Genomic DNA, 19,455 nt, shown 5'->3' with positions numbered 1-19,455 from the left:
TTCACTGTTGTAATAATATTTCATTACATCTGTGAACTATTTATGTAGATGTTCCCCAGTTGATGAAGATCTACTACACCCCTAGTTTTTTGGTATTGAAAAAAGCTCCCACATACAGATATTTGGTGTAATTGAGGCTTTTTTTTTTTTTTAATCTCCTTGGGGTATAAGCTTAGCAGTGAAAGGATTCTCTGTTAAACTTAAAAGATAAGAAGATTTGAGTAAGTTTCTTTACATAATTCCACATTATCTGTATAGTCTAGAGCTAGTTTTATTGCAGATCTTTGGTAGTTCATCTTTTCAGAGGAATCAGGTACCAAGGTAGTAAGATTTAAAGCTGATTTTGGGTAGCTGCTTAGATAAATAGTCTAGGCAAAAAAAAAAAAAAAAAAAAAATTATTCTCCCTGAAGATTAAACTTTTTGTTTTATTTTGGTTTGCAATAGTTTGTTTTGTTTTTTTTTAGCTTTACTATCTTTTTCTGGTGTCTTGGACTTCTTGTTCAGTTATTTCAGTTGTGTCCAACTCCTTGTGAACCCATTTGGGGTTTTCTTGGATGAATACCATTAGTGGTTTGCCAGTTCCTTCTCCAGATCATTTTTACAGATGAGGAAACTGAGACAAGATTAAGGGACTAGTTCAGGTCCACACAACTACTAAGTGTCTTAAGATTTGAACTCAGGAAGAAGTCTTCCTGACTCCTGGCCTTGGCATTCTTTTATTTAGTGCTCCAGGCTGCCCCATAGTCTTTGACTTAGTATCCTAAAAATGTTTGTAGAGAATTATATTTATACAGGTGATTTACAGATCTATTTATCCAGCCCTAACTTTTCTATCAACCTCCAGTCATATCTCCATTTGCTTTTTGACTATCGTATTTCTATCTCATAAACTTACCGAATCCAAAAATGAATTCATTATCTTTTCCCCCTCCCCTCTTCTGCACTTTCCTTTTACTGTTGAGAGTACCACCATCATTCCTAGTCATTCAGGTTTCAACTTGAGTATTAACTTCAGCTTCTTTTTCACTTGTACTACCCCTTTAAACAATCTGTTGCCAATGTTATTGATTATGTCTTAGCAGCACCTCTCCTGCATTCTTCTTTCTCTCCTGACACTGTCTGGCCCTGCTCTGGTCTGGGCTCTCATTACTTCATACCCATGTCAGTAGACTTCTGCTTGAGCTACCTACCCTCAAGTCTTCCCTCTACTCTCCATTCAATTATCTAAACTATCTCCCTAAAGCATAAGTCTAACCTCTTCTATTCAATAAAGTCTAGTGGTTCCCCATCTTCTCCTGGATCAGATCCTCTGTTTGGCTTTTAAATTCCTTCACAAACTGGCTCCTTTTGGTTTTTCCAGCCTTCTTATACCTTATTTCCCTACAGGTATTCTATGCTCTAATGACTTGGGCCTCCATATTGTTCCTTAAGTAAGATACTCCATATATATTGTGCATTTTCACTCACTGACTTCTATACTCGAAATTTTCTCTCTTCCCTCCTCTTGACTTTTCTGGCACACTTCAACTGAGCTAATTATTAAAAGTTCAGAAAGCTAAATGAAGTCTCTGTCTCCTTTGCTAGATCTTCATCAGGTTATACTCACTAGTGAAGGATGGCTCCACAGGGTTTTGTTCTGGGACCTCTTCTAGTCTCCCTCTATACTATTTCACTTGGTGATCTCATTAGCTCCCTTGGATTTAATTATCATCTTTGCATCCAATATCAAATCTACCAAATATACAATGCAGTGATATTGGCCTGCCTCCTGGCTGTTTCATGAACAAGATATTCCATCTTTCAGCTCTAAGCATTTAATTATTCAACCCCACTAACCTTGACTGCTGGCTTCCTTGATTTTTTTTTTAATTTTTAAATAATAGCTTTTTATTTTCAAAATATATGCAAAGACAGCTTCCAACATTCACCCTTGTAAAATCTTGTATTCTACATTTTTCCCTCTCTTCCTTCTACCTTCTCCCCTAGACAGCAAGTAATTCAGTATCTATCAAATATATACAATTCTTCTATACGTATTTCCACAATTACTTGCTGCACAAGAAAAATCAGATCAAAAAGGGGAAAAATGAGAAAGAAAACAAAATGCAAGCAAACAACAAGAGTGAGAATGTTATGTTGTGAAACACACTCAGTCCCCAAAATTCTCTCTCTGGGTGCAGATGGCTCCATCATAAGACCATTGGAATTGGCCTGAATCACCTCAGTGTTGAAAAGAGACCCTCCTTGACTGCTTTTAAGTCCCAACCAAAGCCCTGCCTTCTCCAGGAAACTCTTCTCTCTTGTTGTTGACCCCATTTGAGCTTTTCTTGGCAAAGATCCTGGAGTGGTTTCACATTTTCTTCTTCAGTTCATTTTACAGGTGAGAAAACTGAGGCAAAAACAGAGTTATTAAATGACTAACCTATGGTCACCCTGCCAGTATATATCTGAGGCCGGATTTGAATTCACTTGTTCCTGACTCCAGGCCCAGCGGTCTATCCATTATGTCATTGAGTTGCTCCAACTCCTCTTAATTCCAGTGCCTTCCCTCCTATTTCCTATTTCTTCTGTATATAGTCTGCTTACTACATTAACTTAAGTCAGGAACTCTTGTTTTGCCTCCTTTTGTATCCTCAGTGCTTAGCATAGTGCCTGGCACATACTAGGTACTTGGTAAATGTTTGATGACTGATTGTAAAAGATTTGACTGTGGAAGCTGCTGATGTGGACTGAATGAAAACCTGACTGGCTTTGGGTGTGACCTCACTGTATTTACATGCCTTACAAAACTGGGTATCATTAAAATGCCTGCAATAATGGGTGTGGTGTCTTTCAGCTGATGACCTAGGAAAGGTTGGAAGTTCAGGTGGATCCTTCCCTTCCCCTCTCCCCCTGTACCGTGTCCTTGATGAAGCAGGTTCTTTAGCATATCTCTTCAAGAGAAAATACATTAATTGGTGTCTGAAATTCAAATTATAAATCTCACATTGTCAAAGCTTAGGCCTAGTTACATGTCAGCTTCTTAGGATACCAGTTCTCCTTTTCTGAACTGAACTAGGGAAATCTGGGTCTTGCTGAGGTTTGGATCCTGGCCGGTGCTGATAGTTGTGTAATCTTGGGCCTTTTTGGACCTTAATTTCCTTATCTTTTAGGGAGGGAGATGAGATTAGATAATCTAGTCCCTTTCAGTCATATAACTGATCCTGTGATTCTGGTGAGTTTTTCACTGTTTTCTTAGCCTTAATCCAGGACACTGACTTTGCCACCTGCCTTTTGTTTCCTCAATTTGGTAATTGTTCCTGCTGACTCTTCACTGTCTCCTTGATCTTGGCATCCATATTGCAGGCCCCAGAGGGAGCTAGATGGGACAATGGATAGAGAGCACTGGCCCTGGAGTCAGGAGAACCCGAGTCCAAATTGACCTCAGACACTTAACATTTACTAGCTGTGAAACCTTAGGCAAATTATTTCATCCCCATTGTCTCACCAAAACAAACACATATGGGCCCCACTTCCATCTTCCTTTTTTACTATTACCTCTCCTCCAGATATTAACTACACTTTCGAGTTATAAGGAGGGAAAGGACTTACAAATTTAGAAATAATATACTTGAGAGTACTAAAATGTAAGGTTTCTCTCAGACTAAATGTCTTCCTAAGATATATTCTTCCTTCATTTCCCCAGGCCTGACTCTACAAATCATGATTCCAAATTAGAAATACATGTGGCTTTGCATAGTAACTTGAACATGATAAACATTTAAATGTATCTTGATTTATTACTAGAGAACTCCAGTTTTAGAATTCTGTTCACTTGGAATTAATCCTCCTTCTTGGTTCTGAAATCCTAACTAAATCTCAAAGTTTCTTGATGAAACAGTGAATTAGATTCTGAACTTGGGAGTTAGGAAGAACAGAGTTCCAATTAGTTTTCAGACCCTTACTAGTGCTGTGATCTTGGAAAAGTTATCTCACATCTTTTTCTTTTTCTCCTCTGAAAAATGGGAATAACAGTTACACCTGCCTTCTTGTGTTGTTTTAAGTATCAGATGAGATGATAATTATAATAAAACACAGTTTTGTGTTAACATTCTACTTCAGCAAATAGAAAAGTCACTCAATAACTCTTTAATTCCTTCTGACCACTCATCTCATGTCACTTGGTGAAATCAAAGGAGGACACTCTAATGGATATCTTAATTACTTCTGAAGAGAAGACCACTGCCTTTCACTAGATCATGGCATTTGGATAAAGTGAGCTAATATATGTGTAGGTAGAGCTTTGCAAAAAGTAGAAGAATAAAATGTCAAAAGTCTCCTTAAAAATATGAAGTATTTTCTTTAGTTTTAAATCCTTTCTACACTTTTTCCTTTAGGAAAATAATGTATAAGATCAAAAACAAAAACTTGTTCCTAAAGAAATTGTATTAAAGATGTAAAATAAAATGTGGACTATGACAAGATAAACCCTTACATAACTTGCATTTCTATATAGCAATAACAAAACACAAGAAGCAATAATAGAAAGGGAAATCCCTTCCTAAGAAACTGTAAAATAATATCTGGGGATGAATCTAGTTTGTCTTTTTAAGTGTTTATTGTTTTTAATTTACTTTAAACTTAAGTAGAATATAAGAAAAGAAAAATATTACCATGTGCATAGCAGAACATAAGAGGGGATTCAAAATATAAAGCAATAAATTTCCATTTTGAGACGACCTATATAATAAATACTATGCATAATATTTAAAACTATCTTTGCTTCCTTATCTCTGCCCCTTTTTGGTTTATAAAGCTCTCACCAGCTGGCTCTTTCTCATCTTCTTACACCTAGTCTTCCCTGTACCCTTCAATGAACTCTTTGATCCAGTGACTTTGGTCTCCTTGCTTCCTCAAATGACCCAAATACATTTCCTTGTTCAAGATTCCTCGGATTGTCTTGGGGTAGAGATATTTTGGGAGATAGGAAATGAGTGGCACAAAACAATGACATCTCTAAGCTATAAAATATATGCATAGGTAATTTTACAATATTGACAATTGTCAAACCTTTTGTTCTAATTTTTCTCCTCCTCCCCCCAGATGGCAGGTTGACCAATACGTGTTAAATATGCTGGAGTATAAATTAAATACATTATATGTATACATATCCAAACAGTTATTTTGCTGTACAAAAAAAAAATTGGACTTTGAAATACTGTAAAATTAGCCTGTGAAGGAAATCAAAAATGCAGGCGGACAAAAATAGAGGAATTGGGAATTCTATGTAGTGGGTCATAGTCATCTCCCAGAGTTCTTTCCCTGAGTGTAGCTGGTTCAGTTCATTACTGCTCTATTGGAACTGATTTGGTTCATCTCATTGTTGAAGAGGGCCTTGTCCATCAGAATTGATCATCATATAGTATTGTTGTTGAAGTACATAATGATCTCCTGGTCCTGCTCATTTCACTCAGCATCAGTTCATGTAAGTCTCTGCAGGCCTTTTTGAAATTACCAAGGATTACTTTAAATGGAAGGCCCCAAAGTGCATATAATTTAGGCTTTAGAGATTACTAGATTAAGTAGCATTCCACTCCCACTTACAGATGAGGAAACTGGGGCCCAGTGAAGGAAAGTGACAAGGCTAAAAGCCCCCCTCCCCCAAAGAAAGAAGGGATGGGGGATCAGGAGAGAGTAAAGGCACTTAGTATATGCCAGACACTATGCTGAGTATTTTATAAATATCATCTCAAATGGATATTAATATCTGCATTATATAGATGAGGAAACTGGCCCCTGATCACACAACTAGTTCAATGGCTGAGGCCATATTAGAACTTGGGTCTTCCTGACTCTGCCCCTGGCCAGATTAAGGGAGCTATCTGAGGTGAAATGCTCTGGGTATGGCCCTAGTTCAGGAAGGAAAGTTCAGGAAGTCAGTTTGCAAGCACAAGGGACAAGGTTCTAGAAAAAAAGCTCCCTATATTAGTCACACAAAGGTTCGGGTGTCTAGGAGCAGAGCACCACATAGCTAGCCAGACCACTTTGTGCCATTGGAGAGAGTGGGGAAAGGCTACTCTAGCACCAGGCCAACTTTCGGAGGCCTTTGGGATAAGAAGTCAGTCCTCAGCTGAGCTCAGCTATGTTTTAAAGCATTGTGGCCTGTTGAAAAATACATTAACTATGGTGGCAGACCACCTGGGTTCAGATGCCTGTTTGATCTTAGGCACATTACTTAACCTCTCTGGCCTCAGTTTCTTCCTCTGTAAAAATGGGAGGTGGGGGGGGGGGGATACATTCTAAGGGATTTGGCTTAGATGGCCTCTTGGGCCTCTTCCCATGATCTTATGGGGGAGGAAGCCATCTCACTTTGACGATAAAAGGTTAGAGATGTTTGGAACACTTGTTATTGGTTTAAAATGTCGTTATTCAGAATAGTTTGAATAGTCCTGAAATATCTGTTTGGAAGATGATCCTGAGCCATTATTCAGTGGGCGGAAAAGGTGGGGGGGGGGGATGACATCCATTGTCAGCAAACTTAGGCTCCCACTTCCTCTTCTGCATCCACTTCCTCTTCTTACTTGAGCTTTCTTATCTGAGATAGTGACTCCATAGATTCAGGAAAGGCTATTTGGGGTTCTCAGTCCTACTGGGTGTGGTCTGAAGGGCCTGAATATATAAGAGCTTGGTTTCTAACTTAACCAGGCTGTGATTTTGGGATCACAGAATTCAGCAGTTGGGACAAACTTAAGACACCATCTAGCCCAGTCCCAAAACAAAGGGAGTCCTCATTATAACCCACCAATAAATTATCCTGCCTCTTCCTGAAGACATCTAAGGAAAAGGAACACATCACCTCTTGAGGCAACTTTCCACTTTGGATCAGCTCTGACTGTTAGGAAGTTTTCATTTAAATTTTCTCTTTGCAACTTCCACCCTTTGTTCTTGATCTGCCCTCTAGGGCCAGAAAGAATAAATCCAATCCTACCTCCATCTGACAGCTCCTCTACTAGCATAGTTGGAGTCCTTTCTTTTTCCAATCTAAATATGCAAATTTCTTTCAACCAGTCTTTATATGACATCATCATTCTAGTTGCCCTCTTATAGGCTGTCTCCTATATATCAATGTCTTTTTTTTTTTTTTCAATACCTAGAACTGATGTAATTCTGAGAAAAGCAGAATAGGGTGGGACTAATCTTTTTTTTATTTCTGGAAGCTGTACTATCTATGTAGCCCAAAGTCAAATGACCTCTTTTGACTGCTACATTATGCTTTTTACTCATTGAGCTTGCAGTCCACTAAAACCACCAGATCTTTTTCAGACAAACTGCTGTCTAATCATGCTTTTTCTACCTCATATATCAGATTTACTTTTTTGGGCAGTATCTAGCTGCAAGTGCTTACCTTTATTCTTAATGAATGTCATCTTAATAGATTTAGCATGATGCTTGAATCTATCAGGATCCTTTTAGATTTGGGAGAGGAGGATTCTTGTTGGCCTTCCTCATTTTTCTCACAGCTCTGCTTCTAATTTTGAATAGGTATCCTTCTCCCAAATGCCCAGTAATTGATAAAAATGCCAAATGCAGTTTTCCTAGGGTAGTCTATTGGATACTTTCTGCCACCTTGTCATTAAAATATTAGCACCTACTTTTTGAGACTACCTGTTGAACAAGTTTCAGATCCAGTTGCATTATTGTCTAATCATATCTCTCCATCTTCTCCACAGGAATATTATGAGATCTGTCGCCTAAATCTTAAAGATCACACTATTAAAAATTAAAAGAGAAGCAGATTATATCCTTCTCAGAGCTATGATTAAGAGATGTATTCTTCGTTAAACAAAAGATAAAGGCTATTGCAAAAGATAAAAATATAACTGATTATGAAACTTAAAGGCTTCTGTAGAAACAAAATAAATGCACTCAGCATAAGAAGGGAAATGGTCAAATAGGGGAAAATATTTGTATCAAATTTCTCTGATAAGGGTTTGCTATATAAGATATAAACAATTTGTGTGTGTGTGTATATAAATATGTCCATGTGTGTGCCTGTGTATATATAAATATTCCCCCAATAAGTGGTAGAAGGATATGAACAAGTAGTTCTCAAATTAATTGCAAACTTACTTCATGAAAAATTTTCTAAATAACAAGAGAAATGCAAATTATAACAAACCGAGATTTCATTTCACTCTCTGCAAATTCCCAAAGATAACAAAAGGTAGAAATATTGTAGTATTGTAGAAATTGTGAGAATATAGGCCCACTAGTGAATCAGTGCAACTATTTTGGAAAGCAATTTAGAATTATGCAAATAAAATTACTAAAATATCTTTTGACTTAACTTTATTCTCAATTTCATTATTAGAATTTTATCTTAAGGAGATCATTGATAAGAAGGAATTTTTTATATACAGCAGAATATTTAGAGCAGTACTTTTTGTGATAGAAAAGAATTGGAAACAAACTAGATGCCCATTGATTAGGGAGTGCCTATATTATTATGTCTTAACAAATGATGTATGTGGCAAATGCAGAGAAGAAACTGGATCTCTTTCCTTACCTTGGGTGTCAGCTATATAGGATTTTATTCTGTGATTTCAAGTGTAAAGGGTACTGTCCTTTCACTGGAAAACAGAAACAAATTGGCATTTAAACTCGTTTCTCTCTGGTCAGCTAGCCTCCTTTTTCTCTATATAGCTTTAAAAAAACAAAAGCCACATCTTTTTTATTTTCCACAGCTTCCTTCAGCACCCTCAGTACATCCTGACCTTTCCTATTTCTAGATACCACTTTTACAAGAAAATTCCGTAGTCATATGGCTGGGGTTCTGAGTTCTTCTGTGTATCTCTTTTTTAATATCTAAATTGATGGTAGTCTTGCCTATTGTAGAGTTAGGAAGGAAGTGGGAGGACAATTGAGAATTTTGAATGTAACTCAAAAAAATTAAATTAAAAATTTTTAAAAACCCCTAAGTTGACAGATATATATATATATATCTACATTGGTCTCTAAAGACAAATCCTGTTTTTCTTCTTGATTGGAATTGTTTCATCTCTAGAATCTAAACTAATGAAGGTTGTTTTCCCAAAGTCTTTGGTTCATGTCAGACTATGCCCAGAAGTTTACTCCTCTTAACAAACTCTAGAATGGAATGGTCATTTGCTTCCCTTTCCCCAAGTTCCCATTATTCCCAATCCAGGACCCAGTTTTTCTCAGTAAAAATTAGATTCAGAATAGAATTTCCCCTGGTGGTTCCTCTTATCTTTGAAGGATGAAATTATAACTAAGCCAAGTCAGAAAGTTACTAGTTGTTTAGCTGGATCTTGCTTGGTAGTACAGTGGATAAAGTTCTGGACCAGGAGTTAGAAAAACTTAAGTGCCTGTCTTCCCATCTCTGTAAAATGAGGATAATAATAGCACCTATCTCCTAAGATGGTTGAAGGACAACGTGAAAAATACCGCACAAATCTTGATTGCTAGCTGCTGTTATCATTATTTTTATTTTGTTTTAATAATTGAAATTCCCTGTCACTTAAATAATGCTTTTCTGACAGGCTTGTGATCTGTTTCTCAAACTTAACCTATTTTATTTCCTCTTTCTCTCTTCTAGTTTCTTCTTCCTTTAATTTTCACCCAAATATTTTGTCATACTTCTTTCTAGTTGCTGGATTTCCTCACATCATTTTACCTTCATAATATACAGTGCTTCTCCCTCCCCATATTCCCATTTTACTTGTTTTTTTTTTTTTTAAATAAAGCATATTTTCCAATTGATCAGTGATGGACAGAATCAGCTACACCCAGAGAAGGAACACTGGGAAATTTGTGTAAACTGTTTGCATTTTTGTTTTTCTTCCCAAGTTATTTTTACCTTCTGAATCCAATTCTTACCGTGCAACAAGAAATTCGGTTCTGCATACATATATTGTATCTAGGATATACTATAACACATTTAACATGTATAGGACTGCCTGCTATCTAGGGGAGGGGATGGAGGGAAGGAGGGGAAAATTCAGAACAGAAGTGAATGCAAGGGATAATGTTGTAAAAAATTACCCATGCATATGTACTGTCAAAAAAAAAAGTTTTAATTATACAATTAATTTTTTAAAAAAGTATAGAAAGAAAGAAAATCTATCCAGCTTCATGCTTTTAGATCATAAGTTTCGTTTCACCAAGCCTCAGTGGTTTCCAAGAGGTTAATTTTGCCTCCTTTTGTTATTTTCTCTTGATGTCTAAACTTAGGGTTTTCTGTATAATTATGTTAGTTTCAGTACTAATTTTGGGGGAAATTTTTTTCTCTTGTGAATTTTTGTATATCTCAGCTGCTGTTTATTTATTTATTTATTTTCTTTGTGGCTTCTGTGTTATATGACTTGGGATTAGTATACATAGGCAGTCTTTTCTCTCTCCCATTCTTTTTAACTTAAAGTCTTCTTTATTTGGTTTGTAAGACATTTGGCAAATATGTTTTTTCTAACCTTTGTTAGATATGCTCCATCTCTGATTAGAAAACTGTCATCCTTATAGACTCTGATCCAAAAATTCATATCCCATTTCCAGTTACCACTATGAGAGCCAGCTGTTAACTTCTCAAATTAATTTACACAACTAATGCCTCCATGACTTTATTACTATTGGCAGTATTTAATTCATACTTTCTGGAAATGTCATTAGTACTCATGTCATTATCTCTTTGATAAATCTTGGGAAATTCTCATTATGTCTTGGATACCCCAGGAATATAATTGATTCCTCTGCTGTTATCAGATCAAGTAACTCAGTTCCCTAAGCAGGGAATCACCAGTTTATTATTCTCTTCTTATATTTACTGGTTGATTATGGCTCTACAACATTTCTTTGAAGGAAAGGTTAATGTCTTCCTCAGAGCAGCTTCAAATATGCTTGGTTTTAGCATTTAGAAAAGGTACTTACTGAGGTGATTTAGCAATTACAATAGTTTAAAAAACTTCCCCTCAACCCTTGGGAGACTTGGGAGCTCAAACTTAAAAGTATAATGGAGGTTAGGTGCATGAATACATGAATGTAATGGAATATTGTTGTATAAGAAATGATGAGCAGGCTGATTTCAGAAAAGCCTGTAAAGACTTAGATGAATTGATGCTGAAATGAGCAGAACTAGAACATTGTACATAGTAATAGCAACATTGTGCAAGCTATCACAAGGGAATAAACAAGCTTATTAAACTGTTTACATTCTTGGGGGAGGGGAATAACATGTAGCCCCTCAGAACTCTATTTAGACAGAGGGTTTAGGAGTGATTTTATTGTGTTTTGATCTCAAAGATTATAGGAGACCTGTAATAAAAAAGTTGATGTGAAAAAGACTTTAGAGTTTGAGTGGGCTCATGACAACTTCTCCAGTTTATCAGCATGAATACTCTGTCCCAGCTCATCAGGGTGAATATTTTTCCCACAAAAATCTTTATCCACCTTGTTTTACCTTTGGTTTTCCACAAGGGAGTCTATTCAGTAAGCTAGAGAATCTTCCTCTAAATGTCTTGACAATTTGTGAAACATGAGAGTCTATCCACTTTCACTCTTGCTACACAATTGATCTTTTTTTCTAGTCATCTATCTATCTGTGATGACATATATTGCCCTGCTTTTCCTGAGCAGTTCAACAGATGTAATATGCAAAAGCCAGCTCTTATCTACCATGTGCTTCTCCATTGCCCTTGGGATGACCATTAACTTTAATTCTTTGAAGACTGGCTTTCTGTGCCTAGGAACTACAGCATCACCACAAAATTTTTAAAACATATAATGTGACACAACCATCAAAAAAACTAATGCCATCTAAAGGCTTCATTAATAATAATATTAGAACTAAGGAAACAGTAGTTCCTAATATGCTCCACCTTGTACACTGTCCTCATTGGAGTATTCAGTTCTGAGCAGTACATTTTAGGAAGGACATCAGACCCCCAAAAAAAGTATGTGCTAGGGAAGAGGGCCAGGATGTTGAGGAAATAATAACCTGTTTTAGCCTGGAGAAGAAGGCTAACGGGTAGTATATAATCACTGTGTTAAACAATTGAAAAGACTTCATATGTAAAAGATTAAACCTTCCTGCTTGGGCTTCAATGGAGCAGTGGTTAAAAGTTAGAGGTAGATTCTGGCATAATGATTGCACTCCTGCTCTCAAGAAATGAATGTACTAATTGTCAAGATTATACATACCCATTATACAAAACATACCCATGAAATGAAAATTTGTATCCTCTTAAATTCAGTGTCCAATAATAGAGCAGATCAAGTACACTAGGAGTTCAGAAAGAGAAATTTGTGGGCAGAAATGGTCACAAAGAAGAAGGATATTTGAATGAGGCCTATAATACTCCCTACTGGGGAAAAGAAAGCTAGAGGATCTCTTAAATTTTGATTCTCTAAACTACAGTGGGGCTAAAGTTGATCACATCCCAACACTAAGTCTTGTACTAATATGAAGAATACTTCATATTCCCCTTCCCCCTACCCCTCCCCCCCACTCTTAAGTAAGAATGAACTGGCCTGAGTCAGAAAGGAATAGGTCATAGCTCCAGTTCCACCAAGAGTAGGATAGAGCTAGTGATTGTGGGCTACACTTCCAGCCTGGGCAAGAGGATCCATCCTATACTCCCACCAAAAAAAAAGATTTATAATACTTCCTTTAGCAGGACATTTCATTTCACATTTCATGTAAGATAAGGAAGGAGTGAGTCCATTCCAGTTCTAAATGATGTAATTAAGATTAAAGATGGAAAAACTAGGGTTATAGTCTCAACTCTGTCACTAACTTCATGTGTGACGTTGAGTAAATCAGTAATCCAACCTGTGATCTAGCTTCTCTAGCTTCTCCTGACCTTTCTTCCAAGCTCCAATCTTCAGTAACCATCTGCTTCTAGACATTTAGTGACATCTCAAACTTAATACATTTAAAACTGAACTCTTTTCTATTCTCTCTTATTTTTCGCTCTGTTTGACACAACCATCCTTTCACCCAGGCTTGAAATTCTTGATCCATCCATCTTTTTCTCTTTCCTGGATTTTCTACATCTAATTAGATGTCAAGTCCTATTTCCTTTGCTAAGCTCTCTTATCCCCTCTCTCCATCCTCTTTTTCCTCATCCCCTCTTGCTTAGACTATTAAAATAGTCTCTCGACTTGTATCCCCATCTCCATTCCCATCAGTTTATCCATTAGAAAGTGTCCACAAGTTTGATCTTACCATTCCTGCTTTTCAAAAACCCTTAATCAGCTTCCCTTTGCTTACTTAAGTGGAAGCTCCATAAGACCTTGGAAATGATGTCTACAAGAAGTTTCCACTTCAGATATGAATAATTTCCAAATCTCAGACTTTTTGGCCTACTGTCAAGGTTAGCAACTACCAAATAAGACACACAAACCTTCCAGCTATAGATCTGTGGTAGATCTTAGGGGTAGGTCCTATATTTTACCATCATCAATTGCCCAAAGATATTCTAAATCCTTCTCCCCTTCCTCCACCCCTCCTGCACACAGTACTATTTTGGTTGGGCAGAAATGAGACAACTGACCAATTTGTCAAGGAGTAGCATGATTATAATAAAAGAAACTGTTCTCTGATTTGGTAGAGAGGGTTGTTCCCCAGGCCTGGATGTCTACTTGTGTGTAAGGATGAGTCATTCTTTAGCATAAGCCTCATTGGCTACAGCTTATCTATTTACTTTTTCTTCCCCAAGGTATCTCGCTCATTTTTGATTTCTCCTCCTATGGTTCAGTGAGACATTTTGCCCTTTTGAGAATTACAAACCAAACAACTTTGTAGTTTGTTAAACTATGGGAAATAAAAACATTCCTTGGCAGGACTGCCTTATAAGGATGTAGACCAGGGCTTTTTTGTCCAGCGATGTCAGGTTTTTTTTTGTTTTGTTTTTTGTTTTTTTGTTTGTTTTTTTTTGGTTGGTTGGTTTTTGTTTTTTAACTTTGAAATTAAAACACTCAGGAGTATTTACATAGAGAGCAGAATATTGTAATAGAAATGTGCATTAAATCATGAATATCCATTTGTAACCCTTTGCTGCTTTTAAAATACATAACAAATTTTCAACACTGCTTCCAAAACTGTCCTGTTATCTGTGTTCCATTCTGAACTTTTTTCTCTTTTGTGAATTTTTTAAAATGATATAGTGGTATGGTTTTTTTTCACCGTGATATGAGTTCTAATATAAACATGACCTTTGCCTTGGATGTACATGAATTTCTCTGGCTGCTTTGGAATTGACCAGGTTAATTTTTCTGGTTGCAAGTATTTGAAACTTCTTGAAAGTGTACACAATTATGGAAGGTGTCAATTCTACTAGGTTACTTACTTCCCCTAGGTTCTTATTATCCTGAAGGTATATCTTAACCTCCAGGAGTTTGTTCACAATAAATGAGGCACATATATTTAGATATAATTCTGATGACATTTCTTTTCAAGCTTTTAAATGTGGTTTTATGTAACCCTAGATACCATACATTTCCCTCCCTCCTCCCCCACACCCCATTTTCTTTAGGGAATAAACCATATATTTAAAGGAATATCCTAGTCCATAGGAGTTTTCCCAACCAAAAGTATTTTAATGACTTTCTTGGCTTTTCCTGTTTCACGGGAAATATTAAGTCCAACTCCTTTACCAAGTGTATTGATTTTTAAGGCATTTTATTTTTAGTTTGCTTTGTATTTTCAGTTTGATTTGTATTTTCTGATTTTGACGTTTGGCAAAAGTAATCCCATACAGTGCTTTCATACCTGTAGTTACAGTTGATTCCTTTCAACATGCCTAAGAAGTAGGTAGAAGGAGTTTTATCCCTGTTTTGTAGACCAGAATAAAGGATTGTCCCTTGTTCCTTGTGCTCCAGTGTGCTAATCGACCCTGCCCAGAACTGGTATGGCCTTAGCCATTCTTATGGAAAATGGATGCACCACAGAATGGCGTATGCACTGTCAGATGAGGTTGCCTTTTTTGTGTTTTGTTTAACTTGTTTTTTGTTTTTAGGAAGGATTTGAATGGATTGTAACATCAAAAAGATGAGAGTTAGGAAGTGGATATGTTTAATGTGATTGTGGCCAGACCTTGACCCCCATGTTTGATCAAATAGAATGCTATTGGAGCACAATACACAAGGCACTGTTTTTCTGAAGCTCCAGTCTATTCCTGTGTTTAAATTCCCATTGCAGAATTGCTTTGAATATAGGTGGGGGTGCTTTTGTTGTTGTTTTTAGCAAATTTTTCTTGGAACCTCAGAGATTGTTTTGATGCACAGTGTACTTGTCTAAATACATCAGGGAAAATGCTTCCTTTTTTAAAATAAACATCTAAAATGATTTCCTTCCCTTTCTGGAAGACCCACAAGGATTACCTTTTTATTAGAGTTTGCATCACTAATAAACTGCTGATGGGGTGCAGTGCAGACCCTTGTTTGCCTTGTTGAGCCACTCTACTTTTGAGATTTCTCATGAATGATTGGAGATAGCTTGCCAATCAGGAACTGTTCAGTAGACTGCCTTGGTGTTGTGCTGTTCATCTGTAGTGATGGCTTAATTTTTAAACAGTGCTTAGCTGATTACCTCTTTGCTTTTCAGTGCTGAATTAAATATCTGAACTAGTTTCCAGCCTGCACTGGCAGTGTTGGCTCAGAAGTTAGCTAACTGAAAAGGATATCGGCACCATCAATGTCTTTATCACCAAAGAGAGGCACGGAACCTCTTCTGTTCTCAGTGCTTGTATTCTATATTCCTCACCTGCAGGTGTACCTGTGGTGCTCCCCATATACTTATTAACCAGATGGACTCAATTGAAAAGCAAAGCTGAGACCTAAATGAGGGAGATACATATATTGGGAGGAGGAGATACAGGTGGTACAATGGCTGTTGAGCCTGAAGAAAGAATTGAGAACAAGAATAATATCCTCTCCTGTTGATTAATTACCTTGCCTTTTTCTGTTAGGAAAAAGAAGTCACTAGCCGTTCAGTGAAACTGGCATATAGAGAGCCTTATTCTTTAAGCTGAGAAGGGCACGTCTGACCTCCTTTGGTATGACTGATCTTGGGTTGCTCAGCTTGGTGAAGCTCTTTTTGTGGGTTATCTCCTTGTGCTTTGGTTGGTAGAGCTGCCCATGTTCTCATGCTGCTTGGTTAGATAAGGGCCTCTCTAGTGTTCTGTGAGAGACAGTGCAGAGTGACTGGGGCTTGTTTCTGCTGTAACCAAGTTGTGTACTAGTCCTGAATTACTCCTAGGAATTATCTTCCTGGGTTAATTCTGCCAACCAAAAAGGAATTCATTTTTTATTTGATGTCAGGAGCCAAGTCTGCTTGCCTTACCTTCAGCGGTATAGTGCTCCTCTAAAGCCAAAGTCTTCACTGGCTTTTTTCACCAGAACTTAATCCTTCCCCAGCCAGGCTTGCCAGTTCTTGCTGAAATCTCTTAAGTTTCAGAGACTGTCTGCATAACCCGACATCAAACATTTTTCAGCAGGAGCCGGATGTATGAGTAACTGTTCATTTCAACTTTTACAGGGATTTCCTTCCTCGTGGATCAGGAATCGTCACCAGACGTCCCCTCATTCTTCAGCTCATCTTCTCAAAAACAGGTATGTTAAGAATGCCTAAAGAATAGTTAAGAAGAGACAATAGGAGGAAGGACAAATGCTTGCATGAACTGCATTAAAAAGTGCAATTTAAATATTGAATTCTGAAATAAATATATATATATATATTTTATTCTTTGGCTACATAGTTCTCATTTCTGCTTTTCAAATGAAATTTTGGCTTACATTCTCTTCTTCTGAACTTCCCTATTTCTGTTGAGACCTCCATCCTTCAAATCACCTTCTGATGACTCTTCATTTTCAATCATCCCACATACAAAGTTTCTAGGTCTTGTTTCTCCCTCCACAACACATTTTTCCTCTGACCACCTCTCTCTACCCATATGTCTAATCACCTTCAATGAGGCCCTAAATATGTTATCTCTTTTCTTGATACCTTTGTACTGACTTTCATAATTAGAATACATCTTTTCCCACTTTTCACTTAGAATCTATCAAACCATGCTGCCTTCCGTTGACTGGTGTTTATACAATTTCGGTATATGCCTACAATCATCACATAAGTTGGGACAGTCAGAGATACAGGATCCATTTGCATTTGGTGAAAGGCCAATCTATTCTCTGTTCTCTCTGATAAAGCAAGTTGTATACTGATTGTTTCATCTTGCTATTCCTGTGGCAAGAGGCAAGCAACTTTTGCATGTGGTTCTAGGGAAAACTGCATCTGAACCGTGTGTCAGGTCTACTCCCTAATTTTGTGACAGTAGAATTAAATTGAATGAATTCCCATATACAGTATCATAGTACATTTTAAAGTCATGAAATCCTGTGACATTGTCCAGCTGACCATGCATTTATAATATGCCTAGTGGATCTGACTGCCCTATATAAATGCTGTTTTGCCTAACATCTACTGCAATGTACTGAAATTGAAATTATGGGGCCTACCTGAAGTAGGATTTCCAATTTATTGTAATACCCAGTGGAAAATAGCCTTTCCACAATTTGGAAAAGTGCTTCCCTCTCCCCTCAAAATGATATTGTTCATATCCTTTGAACCAGCTATACCACTACTAAGTCTATAATCACTCCAAAGATATCAAAAAAGGAAAAGAACTTATTTGTACCAAAAATATTTGTAGCAACTCTTTTTGTAAGTAGTCAAAAACTGAAAATGGGCAAACAGATTAGGCACATGAATGTAATGGAATATTAATGATTTATAAAAAATTAACCATTTCAGAGAAAAGTGGAAAGAAATGATGGAAACAAAATGGGTAAAAATCAAAAGAATATTTATTCAATGACAGCAGCATTATGGAGAAAAATAGCTTTGAAAGATTTGAGAACTCAACTAGTACAGTGGTAGATTAAATCTGAACCCAGAAGACTGGAGGTAAACCACAATACCCAGCCAGAAATAGATTTTAAATTAGTTTAAGACATATATTTTTGGGGGGCAGCTAGGTGGCACAGTGGATAGAGCCACCAGCCCAGAATTCAGAAGGACCAGAGTTCAAATCTGGTCTCAGACACTTAACACTTCCTACTGTGACCCTGGGCAAGTCACTTAACCCCAGCCTCAGGGAAAAAGAAAAAAAACAAAACAAAACATTTTTTGAACATGACCAATGGGTAGGGAAATTTGTTTTGCTTGATCATGCAAATTTGTTACAAAGGTTTAATTTTGGGGGTTTATTTTTGTTGTTGTTGATTGGTGTGATAGTATGGCAGAGAGAGCACAGAATGGGAAAACAATGCTTTTTTCCCTTTTTTTTTTTTTTTTAAATTAAAGCTTTTTATTTACAAAGCTTATGCATGGGTAATTTTTCCAACATTGACCCTTGCATAACCTTTTGACAGTACTTTTTCTTTTTTTTAATTATTATATATATTTTTATAATATTATCCCTTGTATTCATTTTTCCAAATTATCCCCCCCCCTCCCCTCTACTCCTTCTCCCCGATGACAGGCAATCCCATACATTTTACATGTGTTACAATATAACCTAGATACAATACATGTGTGTAAATACCATTTTCTTGTTGCACAATAAGCATTAGATTCCGAAGGTACATGTAACCTGGGCAGACAGATATTAGTGCTAACAATTTACATTCACTTCCCAGTGTTCCTTCTCTGGGTGTAGCTACCTCTGTCCATCATTGATCAACTGGAAGTGAGTTGGATCTTCTTTATGTTGAAGATATCCACTTCCATCAGAATACATCCTCATACAGTATTGTTGTTGAAGTATATTGTGATCTTCTGGTTCTGCTCATTTCACTCAGCATCAGTTGATATAAGTCTCTCCAAGCTTCTCTGTATTCCTCCTGCTGGTCATTTCTTACAGAGCAATAATATTCCATAACCTTCATATACTATAATTTACCCAACCATTCTCCAACTGATGGACTTCCATTCATCTTCCAGTTTCTAGCTACAACAAAAAGAGCTGCCACAAACATTTTGGCACATACAGGTCCCTTTCCCCTCTTTAGTATTTCTTTGGGATATAAGCCCAGTAGTAGTACTGACAGTACTTTTTCAAAAAGTGGCCTTGCCTAATTGTTTTAGTTTGGTACCTCTCCTTCTTCTATTTTTGTTTTTATTGTTTTTAAGTATTTCTATTTAAAGTTTTGAATTCCAAATTCTGTTCCTTTTTCCCCCTCTCCACTCCCTAAGACAGTAAGCAATCAAATATGATTTACACATGTGTAACATTTTCTTTAGTCACTTTATATAAGAAGATTCAAATAAAAGAAAGTATTCTTCAGTCTATAATCAGAAAATACCAATTCTTTCTCTGGAGGCAAATAGTATAGAATTGTCTTGGATCTTTGTATGCTAAGAATATCTAAGTCCTTCACAGTATTGCTTTTGCAGAAAACAA

The 19,455-nt window shown here is 36.9% G+C and overlaps 1 protein-coding gene across 15 annotated transcripts in view; it reads left to right on the top strand.

Moving 5' to 3' along the window:
- Positions 1-19,455, top strand: part of DNM2 (dynamin 2) — a 73,393-nt gene that overhangs the window by 9,613 nt on the left and 44,325 nt on the right. For all 15 annotated transcript variants that reach the window (XM_074311929.1, XM_074311881.1, XM_074311871.1 and 12 more), the window contains exon 2: positions 16,530-16,603. Coding sequence is in view for 10 of the 15 variants with exons in the window: in XM_074311881.1 (XP_074167982.1) it covers positions 16,530-16,603 (74 nt within the window). In the remaining 5 variants the exon portion in view is untranslated. The remainder of the gene's footprint in view (positions 1-16,529; positions 16,604-19,455) is intronic.

The sequence above is a fragment of the Sminthopsis crassicaudata genome, chromosome 1 (assembly GCF_048593235.1).
Source record: "Sminthopsis crassicaudata isolate SCR6 chromosome 1, ASM4859323v1, whole genome shotgun sequence".
NCBI classification, from domain to species: Eukaryota; Metazoa; Chordata; class Mammalia; order Dasyuromorphia; family Dasyuridae; genus Sminthopsis; species Sminthopsis crassicaudata.
The sequence above is the reverse complement of the archived record's forward strand: the minus strand, read 5'-3'. Positions and strand labels throughout refer to the sequence as shown.